This window comes from Oryx dammah, unplaced genomic scaffold (genome assembly GCF_014754425.2).
Source record: "Oryx dammah isolate SB20612 unplaced genomic scaffold, SCBI_Odam_1.1 HiC_scaffold_14, whole genome shotgun sequence".
Lineage (NCBI taxonomy): Eukaryota > Metazoa > Chordata > Mammalia > Artiodactyla > Bovidae > Oryx > Oryx dammah.
Window position 1 is genome coordinate 26,406,898 of NW_024070198.1, and position 20,045 is coordinate 26,426,942.

Consider the following 20,045-nt stretch of genomic DNA (forward strand, 5'->3'; position numbering starts at 1 on the left):
GGATGGCATCGCTGACTCGATGGACGTGAGTCTGAGTGAACTCTGGAAGTTGGTGATGGACAGGGAGGCCTGGCGTGCTGTGATTCATGGGGTCACAAAGAGTCGGACACGACTGAGCAACTGAACTGAACTGAACTGAACTGATGGCTGTGGCATCTTCTCCACTGGGAGGGTGACCTGCCTACAGCTGTAGGAGACGAACCTGCAAAGTGACTGCTCAGACTTCACGGGACAGAAGGAAGCATGCTCAGTGTGCATAACATTAAATAAAGCTGGGATTGTTTGGTGGGTGTGAATAATTGGTATATATCAAGCCCTTCTTACTAAAACTAAGAGGTCTCTTCTCTAGCTTTACAGACTGCTCTCTCCCTTTTATGAATTTAAATGAAACTTTGGATTTGTTTTCTAGAAATTAGCATTTAATGATATATTATTTTTACAGTTAACCCCTGCCTCCCCTCCTTCATTCACTCAGTATCAAATTCATGTGTCAAGTAAAGGGCAAGTATCATAAATACTAAGAAAAGTAGGATGTGACCTTATAATCATTCGCTCATTAATCTATTCTCTCTCAAGTAGACAGCAAACTCCTTGAAGGCAAGGCACATTTGTGATTCTCCTCTTGGACACCATCATATAATCAAATAGGAAAATAATTTGATCTAATCTACTTACTGCCCCAATGCTAGACAAGTTTTTTAAGCCATATTTCAAAGTCGGGGTCAAAAAATTTGTTTTCAAGGGTCAGATAGTAAATATCTCACCGATGGACCACACAGTTTCCCATGGCTACTCAATTCTGCCACTGTAAAGCAAAAGCACCCACAGACAACATACAGGTGGATAAGCAGGACTGTGTTCCAATAAAACTTTACTTAGAAAACAAGCAGGGGGCTAGATTTGTCCCACAGACCATAGTTTATCAATACCAGCTTTATATAATGACATACATGAATGGAACATATTATAAAGAGTACCGATTCAGGATTTAAATCAGTGGTCCTTATCTCTGTTTGAGGCATAAATTTCTCTGAAAATATGAATAAGCATGTCCACTGGAAAATATACTTACACAATTCTGCATTCAGTCTATCAACTTTACAGCTGAATTTATGTGTCATTAGATCCTTAACAGGTTATTCATGGGAAAGTAAGGGTATCTTTTCCCACCACAAATGGAAACTATCATACTTTCCCTTACATGACAATATGTGGTCCTTATCAGAAATTGGACAGCAACTGAACATCCTTGGAAATAAGCAAGAACCTCACTTATGTTTTCTTATGGCTTTGGTCCATCACAAGCAGCAAAGCTGTGACTCTTTCCTATAACCGCCTTCACACCCTTCCCCATCTGCTCCTGTTTATCAGTTGAGCAAGAAACCCTGGGGCCATGTGCCTCTGCTTATTGACCGCCATCTCCAGCTCTCACCACGTGGGGCATTTCACCCCCATATGAAGACTCACCAGCAAGCAGTGCACAGGGTCCCCTCTTAGGTCTGTGTCTGGAGCCTGCAGCAAACGCCAGTCTCTGCCTTTGTTGTATGTGATGAAAGTCTTCACTTGGTTGTCAATCTTCTTGTTAGCCAAGAACATTCCCTTTATCCCTGCTACCTGGGAAAAATTGACATGGCTGAAAAATACCTCAATTTGAGAAGAAATGTAATTATTTTCCTTAAAAAAGAAACCAGACTATCAAATTTAACTGTGATCACTTGTCTTGAAGGAATGAGAGTGAGGGTTGTGCTTATGCATGACTCCCCGGGCTGTGGGAGACAATGTAACAGCCCCATGACCCCTGTGCCAGGGCGAGCCCAATGCAAGTTTGACAGTCTTCTTATCTCTTCTAAGGTAGGTTGACAGTAGCTTACAGCTGCCTAGAGATAAACTGATGCTGTTGGTTCTGTGCTTGGCAAATGATAAACAAATAGGGGGTACAATACTTTGGCCACCTGATACGAAGCACTGGCTCACTGGAAAAGACCCTGATGCTTGGAAAGATTGAAGGCAAAAGGAGAAGAGGGTGGCAAAGGATGAGATGGTTAGAAAGCACCACCAACTCAATGGACATGAATTTGAGCACACTCCAGGAAATAGTGGAGAACAGAGGAGGCTGGCATGCTATAGTCCATGGGGTCGCCAAGAGTCAGACAAGACTTAGCGACTTAACAGTGACAACTTTTATTTTATTTTAGGCAAGCACTCATAGTCTTAAATACTTTATCTTCTTTAATTATTGAAAAGTCCTTTGGGTAAATATCATTTACTCTGTTTCACAATTGAGGAAACTGAGGCTCATTCAGGTAAAGTGAGTTGCCCAGAATCATAACACCTAATGTCATATAAATGGTAAGAGGCAGACCAAGGATTTTAACCCAGAGCTCTGTGGTTCCACAGCCCCTGCCCTTAATGATGAAATCACTGCACTATTTATAGCCTTGGGCAATTAAAAGAGATCAGTGCAAACTCTGGATCCAATGACTATCACTATTTTTTTTCTGTAAAAGATCTATTAAACTACCAAAATACATTAAGCAAATGCGAACAGCTTTTAAACCTAAAGAAGTAGTGGTTTTCCTAAATTGTCAAAAACAATTCCTCCTCAATTTCTATAATACTATTAATCCTACCATAAACAGCCCTTATTATTTATTTGACTCTACAAACATGATTACTTTTTCTCTTTTATATCTTAGGAAAGATGCAACGATAAAGAAATTGCCAAAACTGTGCAGGAACAAATCATTAATTGTGTGTCATATTTTTCACGTGTTTTAGAATTCAACATATTTATGCATAATTGACTCTACTTTAAATTATAACAATCCAGGAAAACTTGGTAGTGAGAAAAGGGTCTGAAATGTGTTGACAGGTGCATTCTAACAGTCTGCAAAAGTTACCTCATTTAATCCTCATGAAAACCAAAGAGATATAGCCTCATCTGAGGATGAGGGAATAGACACTTAGATTAAGTGGCTTTCTGGAGCACAGACAGAGACTAAATGAATAAGCTAGAAAGAATACCTGAACCCATTTAACTTAACTCAGGTCCTTTATATTATAATATGAAAAAATTTAAGCAGAAGGATGAAACCATGGCTTCAGTCCTTGCCATGTACAAAACACTAAACCCAGTCCTTTTTGGGTCCAATATCCCCTATAAACCTGCATAGCACCTCTCATCCTGATTCTACAGATGAGGAAACTGAGGCATAAATGAAATCTAATTGCTGAGGATAACAAAGACTTGGGGTTCACACCCAAATCCGTTAGACTTCTGACATTCTTTCAGCAAATACGGCTCTGACTTTGTCAATTCAAAGAGGCTGGGCTTCAATCAATAGAACACGCACGTTTTGCCTTTGCTTTTGACACAGTCAAACCTCATTAGTTCGTACCTGCTGTTTTGGCATCTGGGATAATTTAGAGTTGAGCCAACTTTGTACTCTTTTGCAACAACAAGTTTGTTAAGCAAATAAATGGTATAAATGAGTTGCTGGGGGGAATACTTTGAACTACTTAGGAAAACAAGCTTCATTTGGGGCCTGTAACAGTAGCCAGAATACTTTTATACACACTGTGGATCCTCCACAAATGTGAAAGACGTAAATTTCCAGAAACACTCTACCTCTTAACAATGGTATGTTAATTGCAAACAATGTTTATTTATTCACTACACCGGCTCCATAAGGATTACACACCAGGGAAGCCCATGTTGGTCTTGCATATGTTCGAGAGGCTGCTATATTTAAATGACACTATACTGACAATTCTTTAAAGCTTTGATTTCATACATCAGAATTTTCCCACAGTTGTACCTGTCTTCCCTCCATAGCAGTACCAAACATGGACAGTGCAACACGCTAGTTTATAGGACATAGAGAAGGAAAAAAAAAAAAAAACATTACCTATTCCAGTAGTTCCCTTGCCATTTCCCGCTCCGCTCCTCTTTTGGCCCAGGTGTCAGAGCAGGGCTACACGTGTTTAGAAGCTGGTGCATTTGATTTGCAGAAGCGGGTGACTTTATTGGCCCCCAATTGTCTGGCTTTATCAAATGCCTCTAGAGCTTTGTAATTCATCTCTGGCAACCTGGCCTTCAGGTTTATCTTGAGGAGTATAAACTTAGCAAAGCCAGGGGGATGTATCACAATAGAGCTGAAGAAGGTCTGCTTATTTTCCTCTTGTGGCCAAGGCACTTAATCCAGGAAAATCCCATTTGGAGTGTATTTTTATCCTATTTATTTATCTGTTTACTTAGGCTTCTTTGGCTTGGTCTGCAAAGATGGGCACCCTTGCCTGCTGTTAGGTTTTTGTGCCACTCGTGGTTCCTTTTCCCTGAGCCTGAGAAGCCCACCTGCCTGTCACAGTGCAGGCTTGTTATGAGGTCTCACTATGTTTCTAGAACTTCTACCCTCTTACTGTGGACTCTGGATACTAAGGGAGCAGTATTAGTACCCAAAATGTGGAATATGTGTGTGTATGTGTGTGTGTGTATGTACGTACATATATGCATATATGTATTAATGTGTGTGTGTGTGTGTGTGTGTCTAAGGTCTAGGTTTCTGCTGAGGATGAGGGTACACATTTTTTGTTTCCAGACAACTCCCTCTGCATCCACATCATGAGCCCATTTGTGCACTGGGGAGGGCTGTGGTGTGATGACAGGGCAGGCTGCAGGGTGGAGGGTGGAGTAGTATTCCCACTGGAAGCATGCCTTCACATAAACACAGAGGTCAGGAAGATACACTTGTGGAGATGGCATATCCCACTGCTGGCAGTCTGCCTCGCTTCAGGGAAGAGCTGCTATTACCTCTTCTGCCTGTCTCAATTCTGCACAAAGATGCTGAGTATGCTGAGAAGCCACTTTTATTTCTTTGTCATATGGGGGAATATGATACCAAAAGTTTCAAAGTTAATTAATAATTATTTCTTATTCTCTAACATCCTACAAGCCAAAAATACCACGTTGATTAGATTTTTCAGCATAAAGTGTCAGAGTTCAAACCTCAAGACAACACAAAGCCCTGACCTCAGGATATCAGCCTCAACATGCCACCTTTACTTCTCTTGTCTTCCTTTCTTTTATCATGAAGGCTACCCCCACTTCCTGGGACAGCATCCCATTGCTGACCTCTCCCTACCCATCCTTCAAGACCCAGCTCAGTAAGTCTTTACCAGAAGCCAGAACCTCTCTTTTAATCCTGACTGTCCCCAACTCTTCTTCTCTGTCCTTCAATATGTCTCTCACACAGATGGTATCTACATCTTGGCTCTCAACAACCATGTAAGCTTCTCAAGGGCAACAGTCTTCCTGGAAATGTGTCTGGTATTCCTCAAACTTCTTACCACATGTGAATTCTTCCTAGATTCTCCTGTCATCTCTCACATCATCATGTCTCACTCGGATATAACTTCTGGATTATCATTCAATCCACCATATTCTCTCATTGAAATTAATCATTGAAAGTCGCTTTATACAAGAAGTGCTACTTTTGTTTTTAGTGAAATAGGTAGTAAGAATTCTTCATTAGAAGAGAGAACAAATTCACAGGGCCCCAAATTGATCAAATACTTAAGAAATGTCAGACATGACAGGAAAGGCTTTTTGCAAGCAAGTGCACATCCATCTCTCCATGTAGTGTAAGTGGGAGACTCATTGCACCCTCATTCTACACATGCAAGAACCAAAGTCTGGATGGGGCCAATCACTCTAAGGTCATTCCCCCAAGAACCTTAGGAATGGACTCCACATCAGTGTGTCTAACTTGAGAACCCAAGAACCTAACCCTTTGACAATACTAGTTCTTCAAACTTCTCTCTCATTCAGAGAGAAATGTTATATGCAGATATTACAGGAAATTGCTTTTTATTCATTCTTTACTACATATACTCAGTAGTTGCTCGATTAATATTTTTAATATCCATCACTTATGTGTTCTAAGTACCAGGAAAATAGCACCTAGAATGTCTAAGGAAGTATACATTCACTCTGCAGGTTTTTTTTTTTGAGAGTCAGAATATGCCAGGTACTGGGACTTAGATTTCTTTGGTGATTTAAAGAAAGAACTCCAGATATCTCCTTTGTTTCTTAATATTCATCCCTAGAAGGTGCTTTCCTACCCCAAATCTTTCATACATTCCACATGGTGGCCATGTTAGAAAGATTCCTGCACAGGAATTTTTGCTTATTTCCCTGATGCTGACTGGGAGCTGATTCCTCCCAACTTCTCTATCTCAGACTTTAATTATGAATCTGAAATGTCAAACTTAGAAGAGAATTTTAAAAATGAATCAATGACAATGGCGGGAAAGAGAACATATTGCCACCATAATGTCTTTGGAGACAGGATATTTTTTGTTCTAAAGAGAGGATCCCAGCCAGGAGAGACACATACCCAGCCAGTGCCTCTGCCATCAGAGAACCCACTCCCAACAAAGACTAAGTATTTTTGCCTTCCCTGTTGTCTTGGTCAGGCAGCACTCACCTACCCAGGGAGAGAATCACCTTAAATAATTAGAGGGTATATTCTATGTCTTGCAATAACTATGTCCTAAATGGGAGATGAATTTTCTTCCCTACCTCTTACACTGGATTGTAAGAGGTAGTCTTTTCCCGAGAATCAAGGTGTAGCTACATCATCAGAATTGTGGAGCTTTCTCTTACGGAGAGAGGTACTCATAACATTGGAGAAGGCAATGGCACCCCACTCCAGTACTCTTGCCTGGAGAATCCCATGGATGCAGGAGCCTGGTGGGCTGCAGTCCATGGGGTCATGAAGAGTCGGACACCACTGAGCGACTTCCCTTTCACTTTTCACTTTCATGCATTGGAGAAGGAAATGGCAACCCACTCCAGTGTTCTTGACTGAAGAATCCCAGGGACGGGGGAGCCTGGTGGGCTGCAGTCTATGGGGTCGCACAGAGTCGGACACGACTGAATCGACTTAGCAGCAGCAGCAACAGCTCATAACTTACGGAAGACACTATGTGTGTAACAACATGCGCCGCTCACCAGTTACGTCTGTCATACCGCCCACTGTGCCTCACTCATGCATGCATACATTCTGTGCATTCTGAATTCGCAGCCAGGTGGCTTAATTCTCAACACAACCCCTTCTGCTTGGCTGGGGTGAACTGTCATTGTCCATTAAACCAAAGGGCTCGCCATCATTAATTAATATCCCCTTCCCAGAGGAGGGAGGATATTGCCCAAAGCTATCAGACTCCGTATCATCATCTACTCCAGACGGATATACCAGGAACCACATGTCTCGGACACACTCATCACAGCTCTTTTGCTCCAGCCTCCATCAGGCCTGCTGTCTTCTGTGACCTGCTCCACATGGTGCCACTAGAGAATTTGTGCTCCTCAGGAATGACAGGATTTTAGGACACTTGTTTCTAGGATTCTCTTGCATGAACACATCCACCAGGCAAAATTGGGAGTTTCGGGATAACATAGGGTGAATTCGCTTAAACTGTCAGCTCAGGACTTGGTTTAGTAAATGGTGAATAGGTCCAAAGCCATCATCTGCTGATTCTGTTTATGTTGGCTTTTTTCCAGACCATTTTCAATTCCCATCTGATCTCTCCTGTAGGTATCGTCTAATATGATTTATGCTGCTCTCTAATGGGCTTCTATCTTATGGTAACTACTTGGCCACAATCAAATAGAAGCCTGAATGCTGATCTTTCTAGAGACACACAATAGTTTCTGGTTAAAAGACTGCACACTCTAGAATGCAGATCCTAATCCTGACACTTATGAGCTTTGTAATCTGATAAAAAATTATTGCATTTTCTCTACCTCCATTTACTTATAAACAAGAGTGATGATTACAGTCCCTGTGTCATAAAGCTAATATATAGATTGAATGAGATAATTTAAAAGCTTCTTTATAAAGTGTTTAAATGGTATCCTAAGTGGTATCCCAAATATTATCTATTTACTGTGATATTTCTTCAACAAAAATCACCACCCAGCATTTTTGCTCTGAGGCCAACTTTCCTGACTCACATCTTGACTCTTCATGAATGGGGTCCACGGCAGTGGTTACCTCACATTGAGGGGAATTTTTGGTATTTTAATAACTAAACCATGTAAGATAGAGCCCCAACACTTTGTCCCCAACATTTCCCTATCTCAATACATACATATACATGGTTCTGGTGTAGAGAGAACCGCATTTGTTGTAAGGTTCCAAGGAGAGAGTGAATAAAATGATTATTTTTCATGAGAACTGTGCCTCCCTCTGCATTTCCCACAGAGATTCACCAACAATACATATGCCTGATACACAGACTCATCACACAGTCACATTACACAGTTCATCTCGGCTCACATAATTTAAAGAGCACATGAGAATGGCAGGTGATCAGCATGGAGAAGCCAAGAATGCAAGTCACCTTCCTCTGTCCCCCCCAAAACGTGGGTGGATGTGCATTCTATATATTCTCTCTCTGTCACCCCCTCCTGGCATGTTGCTCATCTCTCCTCCTTATTAATTCATTTATGGATTTTCTAACTTCTCATTTATCTCTAACCACTCATCATTCATTGCCGTTCGATTGGGAAATTCATGCTGGATGGCTTTCAGCTTCCTGCTAGGCAGAACAATCAGCTTTAAGGAACACTTGTGCCAGGTTCCGGGTCAGCCAGTATTCTTTCTATCTAGGTAATCGGCCTATATGGCATTGCTGTTCTGATCACATCAATTTCAAATCAAGTTGCTGTGAACTGCCAGGTTAATAAAACAAAGCCTCTTCTTCCCCTGGCCCCAGGATGCAGAACACCTTTACATAATGTAGGCCCACCACCGTTCAAAGTGAGGGTAATAAGAGCCAGCAGCTTCCCTCCAGTCAACCGAAAGGAGAGATGCAAAGGGAAGACATACAGGTTACCAAAAAACGGCTGGCTGTGTTCAAAGTCACTCTGGTTCCTCTTCTCAGTCCCTGCCTGTTAGTAATTTTTGATTTCAGAAAACCATTCATGGAAACAGTTGCAAATAACAGGACATGACAAAGTCGTTCTTGTTCAAATCTGTCATCTTTTCCATCATCAAGGGACTAATTAAAATGTTCTCCATTTTGGCAGAAAATAAAATTAACCAGAGAGACTATTCCACATGGACTTAAAAAGAGGGAGAAGGTCATCAGGAAGGAAAAACACCACCTGAAAATCAGAAAATGTTTTCAACAGAGCAGGGACAGATCCGAGGCTGATTAGTGTGGGACAGTTGAGTAGATTTCACACTCTCAAAGCAAGATATTCCCACGGAAATGCTGGATCAAAGCAAGAAAATATGTGATATTTCAACAAAACACACTTAAAGTTTAAATATTTATATGACATTTACAAAAGAGGACCAAAATGTGGCAATTTACATTTGTTTATAAGAAAAGGTTCAGATGGTAAAGAATCTGCCGGCAATGCAGGAGACCCGGGTTCAATCACTGGTTGGGAAGATCCCCTGGAGAAGGAAATGGCAACTCACTCCAGTATTCTTGCCTGGGAAATCCCATGGACAGAGAAGCCTAGAGGACTATAGTCTATAGGGTTACACACTCTGAGAAGAGTCAGACATGACTGAGCATGCAAGCACGGCATAAGAAGACAACTTTGGTGATAAAGGATGGCATGTGGCTAACTGCAATACAGGAAGGAGCAGAGATCCTGAACAGTGAAAGTACATCGGGCATTTAAATAATATGGGTTGCTTTTAAGATTATAAGACTAGAACATTGTTTTCAGGCTTAAACTCATTGGAATGTAATATTGATTATGCTATCTATAATCTGTTGAGTATTGCTATATTTCAGGCACTGTTCACAGTACTTTAAGAAGATTAGCTTATTTCATCCTCAAAGAAATCCTACCAAGTAGATATTACATTTATCCCCTTATTTTAAACAAGGAGACTAAGGCTCAAAAGTTGTTGGATTTATCTCACGGAGATATATATTTGGCATGGCCAGGATTTAAACCCAGCCTTCTTGACTCCAAAATTTACACCTTAAATTACAATTTTATCCAACATGAATTTTAAAGTAAATCACTAGAATATGTAAATGTTTTCCAGAATACATGTTCAGTTTGAGACTGAGATATATGATACTATATTTATCTGGAACATGGGCAGGAAATGAAGTGGAAGAAATTTGTGACTGCATAAAAAGTCTGCAGGGTATTTTCCTAAATATATACACACAAACTATGTCCTATGCTGTCTACTGTAATTTCCATTACAAATACTTGAGCTCTGAGTTGTGCTTACAGTTTGCTAACATGCCTTTATACATACAGAGAAGTTTAGATACTAGAAGAAAATTCCCCAAAATACCTAAAGATGAAGGAATACAGAGAGCATTAAAAAAATTCCAATGATAGGTTTAAGTTTCTTAAGTGAAATTGGTTTCTTTCTTTGACATAACTGGATATGATTCCCTTTCTACTCATCACACAAACAACTTATATTCTCTGAACTTATCCTCAAACAAATGACAGTATCATTGTGACTGAACACATTTAAATCAGTTTTATAACTATTTTTAAATAGAATATAAGTAGATGTTTGTTCCCAAATTCCAAATATGGCTGTTGTAATGGCTCATTAAAACCCACTATGAATCCTTCATAGCACAAGACTGACGCGTGGATAAAATCTGTCCCCAAATAACAGCTTTCTTTTACCTGACTTTACTTTAAATAGCCAGTAAAGGGTTGGTGTTTGTCATGAAAGCTAACTGAGCCACCACATGACTTTATTTTGAACCTGGTCCTTCTGAGAAAAAAAAAGGGTCAGAGTTCCCTTAAGAAAATCTGGTAAACTCTGCTTTTTGTTTCTCCTCCTTAGCCCTCTTTAGGAAAAGAAAGACATATGAATCTTATCTCGTACATTGGACCCCTGAGAAGATGACAATCAGTTTGTAGAGGTTATGTAGTCAGAAAGGTCTTCAAGTCCAGGTGAGTGTCTTTTTTTCCGCAATATTTAGCTACAATAATTTTCAAGTTTTATTTTGTATTGGAGCATAGTTGATTAACAATGTTGTGTTAATTTCACATGTACAGCAATGTGATTCAGTTACACATATATGAAGGATAGATTGAGAGTTTGGGATTGACAAGGACACACTGCTATATTTAAAATAGGTAACAAACAAAGATCTACTGTATAGCACAGGGAACTCTGCTCAATATTCTGCATGACCTAAACAGGTAAAGCATTTGTCAAGGGAGTGTGTTCTGATGCAATGCAAAGATGTTTTCTTAGTTTTTTCTTTTGAGATGTAAGGGAGCACTGCCGGTCACTTCCTTGCTCCACCCCTGACATCTATTAGTCCTTTAAGACTATTTTCAAACTTCATACTAGGCCCACTCTTATTCAAACCTTTTAATACCTGACTGCTTCCCCAGATACTTTCCAAGTCTTCCGGACTTGGTCAACAAGGAATCCCTCCCAGAGATGTCTTGTGAATTGCAAATTAACCAATATAAATGTTCTGCAATCCCCTCCCTCTCCCAAACAGACTGAGGCCACATAAGGAACTAGTCATTAAAATGACTGAGGGAAGGACCAACCTGTGGCCTTCAACTGCCGGTCAAAGCACCACAGTGGCTGAAGACCACACATGCCTTGTGACATACCTCATAGAGGTCAATCATGACGTTGCCCTCAGGGCCTCTGCTGCTCTGGACATTCTCTAAGGCCAGGGTGAAGTAGACTCCACGTGTGTCTGAGATGTAGAGGTTGTATGTGTCATTCTGGTTCCACTCTTGGACCGCTGCAAACACTTGGTTCTCATCAGTGCTGATGACGTGCATGTCCTAAGGAAAGACACAGGGAAGGGAAGAGGAAGGACGTTTTTTACGTGCCCCTGGCATGTATCCACATAATGTGAAGACGAGGAACACCAGGACAGGCACATAGGTAGCATGAGGAAGATAGAGATTTTCCTTGTGCGTATCTGTGAAATAACCATTAGTTGAGCGCTAGTTACATATTTCCGTTGTCGCTTACAAGGTGAGGTCATCAGAAAATAAGACAGAGAAGTGCTTGGTAACTCAGTTACAATTTACTTGCCTCATTAGATAATTTGAAGGATAATTTCTCAAAGATGTATGACTTTGGAGAAGCAGGCATCCTGATAAATTTGCAAAACACCGAGTACATGCTCAGAAGACATATACAGGACAGAACAAGGGACAGAGAGAAAACAGACAAGCTTTGTATCTCTCAGTGTGGTCTATGGAACAGCAGCATGACCATCACCTGTAAGACTGTTAGACACGCAGAACCTCAGGCCTCACCTGTCCAATAGAAACCTGTATTTTAATAAGATCCGTGGATGGATAATATGCACATCCAAGTTTGAGAAGCACTTCCCTAAGGCTCAGCAAGCCCTAGAAGTCCCAGAGGAAAAATGTTTACCTGAGACTCCAGAGTACTAACCTTCAGGTTAATGAGCATTCCAGGTCTTAGCTTATCTAAACCTGTACCCTGAGAAGTTCAGCAGGAAACCTTAAATAAAAGAGGGAAAAAACGCTCTGCATAATTGATGATGTTTTCAGCCTCTGCTTGTCCTGGAAGATAGAAACAAGGCAGAGGTAATGAGAGGCAGTGAGCAGAACCCCCTGGGGTGGCGGTTCTGAATCCTTTCTCCCCGATTTCTGACCGCAGAGGAGTAGGTGTTCAGGGAGAGGCTGTCTCAGACCAGGGCCTGCCGTCTCCCTCAAGGATGCCAGCTCATTGCTCTCAGCAATTTTTCCCCCTTCACCCAAGGTGGTGCATATATCGGATTCACTTTAAAAACCCAAAATCAAAATAAAACAAAACAAAAATAGAATTGCACGTAAGCCTAAAGGTAGAAGAGCAACCTGAAAAGATCCCTGGCCTGAGCTCAGTGCTCAGACTCTCCAAGAGCAATCATACATTCTTGAAAGGCTTCCGGAGATCTGTCAGTCTTCCCTGACAACAATTCCAATTCTACCCAACTTATAAATTTCTCACTGTGACCTCTACCCATATTCTCTCAATCAGTCAGTCAGCAATTCAGCTTCAAGTGTGTTTTAGACACAGAGGAATGAGCCTCTCATTCCTCTTTCAAGTTGATCATAGTGAACTCACGTGATTCTAGAAGGAAGAAGTCCTTACTCAAAGGTTTCATGTTCCTGACCCCTTTTCAGACCTTACTGCCATACTCTGGAGTTTGATTACAATTTTATAGAAACAATCCAGAGTCAGGAGCCCACCAATGAATCCTGCCCATGGATCCAAGGTGGTCGATAATGCAAAGTGAGGTTTGGTATAAAAGTTGCCCAATGTATGACTTTACTTATGTACATTTTATTTTTCTTACATACATTTCTTCTGGCAATGGTAGCTTGATGTTCTTTGAAAAAGATTCTCATCCCTCTCAGACAAATTTCCCGCTATGCTCAGTCTTTGCTACTTTCTCCCACCCTCAGCACCAGAAATGATCTTGCAGGCCTAGCATTCAGGGAATGCTGATTGTTGGATTGGCAATGGACATTCCACCCAAGCAAACTCAGTAAGACATGATTCTAGAATGACTGTGAATTACTACACAGAGAGAGAAAGTATATTTTACTGTCAGTTTGCAAGCAGTCAGAATAAAAAATAAAATCTAGATCTGTTAGAGACATATCTTGCAGGTAGAGGATAAGCCAATCCAGAAAAAAAAAGTAGGTATGATTTAATAAAAAATTAAAAAAAAAAAAAGAAAACAAAACAAAACAGAAGGTAAAGAGAGATGGTTCAAATTCTGTGACGCTCTTGGAGTCTCTGAATGTGAATACCTAAGAAGTCTGGCCACGTGTGAACTTGTTAGAGAGGACAGTAAAGCAAAATGATTGAAAGAATGGTCTTTAAATAAAGCTAAGTTCAAATCCTAGCTCTGAAATTTAGCTGTGTGAACAGAACTTTGTGCCTCAGAATTTCTACTTGCAAACTAGAGATAATAGTATGTCCTTCATGGAGTTGAAAGGATTAAATTAGTTAGTAAGTATTAAGCATTTAACAAACAGTGCCTGGAACCATACATGCTAGCTATTTTTAGTTACACAAACCTTAAATCTCCTTTGTTGATTGAGCCAGGTTGATTTGGCTTTTCTGTTCATTGCAAATATTAGGGTATTGAAATATTATATTTAATATATCATATATACACTAATACACTTAATAAAAAAGTGGTTTATCCACATGATTTTTTTTTTCCTAACGGAAACAATTAACTGTGGAAATTAGCCCAAAGGTCATTCATCCATGGAGGGCCAATGGTTCCCCATTTCCTACAAGACAAATACCAATATCCTTACACTAGCATTTCGAACCCTTAAACAACTACTCCCAATTCATGTTTCTTTCCTTGTCAGCGGGGTGTAGCATCATCCCTGAGTTCAAGCTAAAATATTTCAGCACTAACCCGAACATCACATAACTAATTCCCACCTCTGTGTCTTTGGAGTGAATCAGTGCCCTCGTGAACCTCTGAGGTCTGGGCCACAAATGGATGACACATTAAATAATCTTAGGGGCCAGAGTAAATCATCGATATTATCCCAGCCCACTTAAACTTGTCCTTGGTAGATGTGGAAGAGAAAACATGGATGCTTTTAAGTGTCTAAGTCACTTAAAGAACTATTTACAGAACTATGGCTGATTCATGTTGATGTATGGCAGAAACCAACACAACGTCGTAGGGCAATTATCCTTTAATTAAAAATCAATTAATTAAAAACCAACAGATTAAATGGTCATCACCAGATAAGGGCCAAGGACAGATCTCTTTCTCTAAATACAATCTAATTTTATTGAATAGGCTGTTTAAAAATGACAGATGACATTGGTCTTAAATATTTTAACTGAAACCTATGACATATTTAAATGCCATCTTCCCTTTTCTTGTCTACATCCACTTATATCAGGAAAATATGCTATTTCTCCCAAAATGGCACTTCATGTTGAAAGCTCATAATGAGACACAAAATTTTAGACCAAGAAGTGAACTCTGAGATCTTTTAGAGCATTTCCCAATGTCCGTTCCATAGGACATCAATATTGTTGGATTTTAATAGTTATTTTTTTCTTTTTTAATGGATCCCTTTGTAAAATGTTTTGATGAATGCAAATTATACAGCTTTCTTGCTCACAGGACATCCTAGAACCTTTAAATACTGGTAAGCTTCTGTTAGTCTCCAGACAAGGAGCATGCAATGGAGTTTATTTCCTTTTTTAAACTTTCAATCATAAACCAAATTTTCATGAAGCATCTCTAAAGGCATTTTATTGAGTAACACATTTGAGAAAGTATTATTGTGAATCTAAGCTCTGTATTTAAAAAATGTAAAAAAAAAAGAAGGGGAAAAAAAAAAAAACGGAGAAACTGATAAACCCTCCCAAGGTTCAGAGCAGGTGAGTGACAGATCTAGGTCTGGAATTAGGGTCTCTCGCTGTGAACCAAGCAGCCTTTTCATCACCCACACCCCAGTTCACATCGATCTTCTCCAACACAGACAACTAGATCCATACTAATAATAATATTACCTTGCTTTTATAGAGTATCTGTCCTCCAAAATGCTCAAAGCACTTTCATATGTATTGCCTCATTTATCTCACTTGAGTAGCTCAGAATGAGCTCCAAGTATGTCAAGGGAGGAAAATGGTCAGTAGCTCTCCTTCTGCTGGGCCTCATGCTCTTAATAGTAACAGCAATATTAAAATCTCCCCACCCCTGCTTTCCAATCATCTTTGCCACTGTATTATTATTATTTTTTAATACAGCCCAGGTTAACCTCAGTCTTTTCAGAGCTAATGCAATGGAAGAGGATGACTAAAGAAAATTTGATCATGGAAGTGCTGGTTTTTGTCTCCGTTCCTTTAGGGAGCATGGAACTTTGCTCCTTTACTGCTACAGTAGGAAAAGGTTTGATAGCAGGTCATGAAACATGCATCTTTGCCATGGATCACTCCAACCAAGCTGAGGCTTCTCTTTGAAGGTGTAATGGGATTGTAATGAGGTATCTCTTTGCTTTAAATAATAAACACCTACTTGGACCAAATAATATATTCATTTGCTGTAGTGGCTCTGATTTTTCTGGGAACAAGCTAAATTAATCACCGCATTCTTATCTTCAGACCTCAGATGAGGCTGAGTAATGGAAAACACTCATCTGGGACAGTGGAGTGGGGATGCGGTGCAGATAGCTGATTTAGGCTCAAAGTAAAACTTCTCCTTCCAGCTTGGCATGATACCACTGGGTGCGATGATCCACAGTGATTGGTGTGATGGCAATGAAAAAGAATGCAAGGTATGCAATTCCTAACACTCCAGCCAAGGGCCCAAAGTGATTTCTTTGATTTTAAACTACCATTTCTGAGACAACTTAGATCAATGGGACTTTTTCTTTGGACGCTACTCAGTGTATAAAAATCTGGGGGGGTGGGCGGTGCTGCTCCCTTTTAGTTATAGACTCTATTAGTTTATTTTGAGAGTAGGAGAGTATAATACAAGAAATGCTGATCTGGGAGTCCAGAGACTTATATTTTAGCCTTGATTCTGCAGCAAGTAGCATTTAGTTTAGCTGAAACTTATTCCACTCACAAAGTATATTCCCAAGAGGAAGTAAGCAAGAGATGAGTGGCTCAGATATGCTGTTTCCTGATTTGGTCCCAATTCCCACATGCCTCTTGAACAGAAGCATCTCACTGCATTGAGTGTATTCTTGTTTTTAAAGGTGTAAATCTTGCAAGCCAACTACTTCATTTGTCGGTCAATCAAAGTCAGAAACTTATTTCAGTGCTCAAGGGAAATAAAACAAAACAAATAAAACCACCAGCTCTGTTGAACTTACCAAGATAACATGATCATCTCCCTCATGGACCTCCCAAAAAGATTACCAAGGGAAATTTTAACAACACTAAATTTTTCTTTTACTGACTTTACCCAATTCTCATCTAAGGCACAACTCCAATGTTGTGTTTGTCTTTTTTGTAAAATAGTTCAAGCTAAATCACAAATGAGGAGCATTTAAACATATACAGGCACAGGCTTAGTTCTGGGCAATTACCACTGTTATGAATCTCTTACCAGCTGAAAATAGTAACTACTCACATGGAAATGCTTTTTTGAAGTTAACAGCATAATTTAATGTGTGTTATTATCTCTAATGGGCTGAGGTTTACAGCTCACCTCTCACTACGCTAGGGTTAGGGGCAGAGTGATGGCCAAGAAGGAGAATTCTGCCTGGAGAAGCCACTGGCTCTCCTGGGAGAGAAGACCTGCTGTGCCCTTGTGCTGGATCTATCTCAGGGTCCCCGGGCAGGAAGCTGGTATTGATCCAAGAGAGCATATTACAAACTCAGGGATAAAAACGCAAGACACAGAGTCCTGAAAATACAATTGAAAAGAAGTTATTGATGCTCTTTGTTCAACCAAAGATTTCAAAGCTGAGCTGCATTCAAACCTACACTATCCCCTTCTTATAGCCACATACATCTCCCTTGTTTCATGATCAACACACCCACATGTCAGAATGGCTATCATCAAAAAGTCTACAAAGCATTAGCAAGGATACAGAGAAAAGAGAACGCTAGTATCCTGTTGGTGGGAATGTAAATTGGTGCAGTCACTGTGAAGAATAGTATGGTGGTTCTTCAAAAACTAAAAATAGAACTACCATACAATCCAGCAATTTCACTGCTGGTTATATAGTCAACACAAAACACTAATCAAAAAAGATAAATGCACTCAAATATATATACATGTAACTACACATATGTGTGTGTACACATATGTACCCCATTATACATATCAATGTACAATGGAATATTACTCAGTCATAAAAATGAGTGAAATCTTGCCTTTTGTGACAGTGAGGATGGACCAAGAGAGAATCATGCTTATGAAATAAGTTAGAGAAAGACACATTCTCTGCTATTGCTTATATGTGGAATCTAAAAAATAAGGCAAACAAATGTATGCAACAAAAGAGAAGCAGACTCACAGATACAAAGAGCAAAATAGTGGTTACCAGTGGGGAAAGGGGGTGGTAAAGGGGATAGATAAAGGCAAGAGATTCAGAGCCATAAACTACTATGTATAAAATAAACAAGGGTACATTATACAGTACAAGAAAATATAGCCATTATTTTATAATAACTTTAAATGGAGTATATAACCTAGAAAAAATATTGACTCACTATGTTGTACACCTGAAGCTAATATAATACTGCAAATAAACTATACTGCAATAAAATCTTTTTTAAATGAAGACACATTTCAGTGGTTGTTGCTAGAAAAAAAGGCAGGATGCATTAACAATTTACGGCCGCTTAAAATACATCACAGTGGCAACAAGACTGCAAATCCACAACTTTGAGCTCCTAAGTAAGTTTCACGTCCACTAGGTGGCACTCCGTATTAACACAGTTCTTCAGTGTTTATGGAGAGACAGCCTGGGGATGTTAGCTGTTGGCAGTCTCTTTTCTGCCTCTATTTTCAAAAGAGTACGTTTTGGGGGAAGTTTTAAAAATTAGCTGTGTCGCTGAACCCTAAAGGCAACTACTCTCATAAGTTCCACTGGGAGGGAAAACAAAGGTCAGAAGCTGTATCACTGTATCTGTGATACAGTGACTGTATCACTTTATAAATAATAACAGGTCAAAATATATATGTATCACATCTGTTGCTCTGATATACTGTATGTCCAAAGCATAGTTTCTGTTTTGCTAAAAACCAATACATACCACTTGACAAGCAAAAGCAAATCGGTTATCAGTTTACTCAAATGTCCCTATAGTAAGAATTCCAAAGAATCAGAGAAAGAGAGAGGAAAAGAGGGGTATGAGAGGGAGGGGCCACTGAGAGAGAAAGGAAGATAGATAGTGAGATTGGCAAAAAAGAATATAAGTGAATTTGAGAAATGGAGATGGGGGATTTAAAAAAAAATACAAGAGACTGAAAGAGTCCTTGGGAAAAAGAATAGGAACTGAAATAGAGAAGCCGATTCAGGCCATACCTTGGGCAAGGCATATTTGGGGAGCTTCATCTGGGCAAACGCATTCCTTCGGTAGGACACGTAGTAATGTGGCCGTCCCCCTGATGTCAGCTGCAACGAAAACACAAAGGTGGTAAAAGAAGCCACTGCCACAGTTACAGGTCACAGAACAGTCCCTGCACGGAAGGGGTAGGTACCAAGGCAACAGAGCGAGCGCCTACTGTGGGCAAGTGTAAAGCACTGGCATCCAGTTCAAAACAACTTGGTGTATGTGAGTTGGTCAGAGGCCCAAACTGAACTCCCTTGACAGAAACACAATTCTTCAACTTGCCTTGTGGCTCAGAAGTCAGGAAAGAATTTTGGTTATTTTTCTTTTAACTGACACAAGCCTGAGGATATATGGGATCAGAGCCCCTCAGCAACCCAGATCTCTCTAGCCCCAAGACTGCGACTATACCAACAGGTCCTTGTGCCATATCGAAAGGGGATGGGCCAAGTCACACAGTGGCAGGACCGCAGCCCCCATCCCCAGGCACTGAACTCCAGTTTCAGGCAGTCACAGTCGACTGTGTGCACGTCCCCCACACAGCAGTGCTGCTGATGTCACAGATGGAAAGCCAAGCCGGGATCATGGTTCTAAATCATTCGCCATCTCCCCCTCCCGGAAGAGAAAGGTGAGCTGCTGTCCCAGGTCCATCCAGGATCTACAGCCCAAAGAACCCTGTGGGTCTGAGGGAGGGGGAGGAGCAGTGTGGTCTCCATCTCAGTTGAGCACCATGAGGAATGAGGTGTCAGGGCTGCACTGCCAAACTCCCCCTTAATCCGCCTTTAATGAGATATTATTGACACATAACATATGCAGTTTTAAAGTGTACAGTATGATTTGATGCATATATATTATGAAATGTTTACCACATATAAGGTTAGCAATCACCTCCGTCTTTCCATTTAATTAAGATTGTATATGCGTGTGTCTGTGTGTGTGTTGATAACATTTCAGACTTATTCTCTTAATAATTTTCAAGTATAT

General features: G+C 40.3%; 1 protein-coding gene across 2 annotated transcripts in view; it reads right to left on the reverse strand.

Annotated features, from left to right (window-relative positions):
- Window positions 1–20,045, reverse strand: part of SORCS1 (sortilin related VPS10 domain containing receptor 1) — a 156,226-nt gene that overhangs the window by 114,688 nt on the left and 21,493 nt on the right. For both annotated transcript variants that reach the window (XM_040254393.1, XM_040254392.1), the window contains exons 3-5: window positions 19,037–19,126; window positions 11,645–11,824; window positions 1,468–1,614 (exon numbers count right to left, since the gene is read on the reverse strand). In XM_040254393.1, the coding sequence (XP_040110327.1) occupies window positions 1,468–1,614; window positions 11,645–11,824; window positions 19,037–19,126 (417 nt within the window). The remainder of the gene's footprint in view (window positions 1–1,467; window positions 1,615–11,644; window positions 11,825–19,036; window positions 19,127–20,045) is intronic.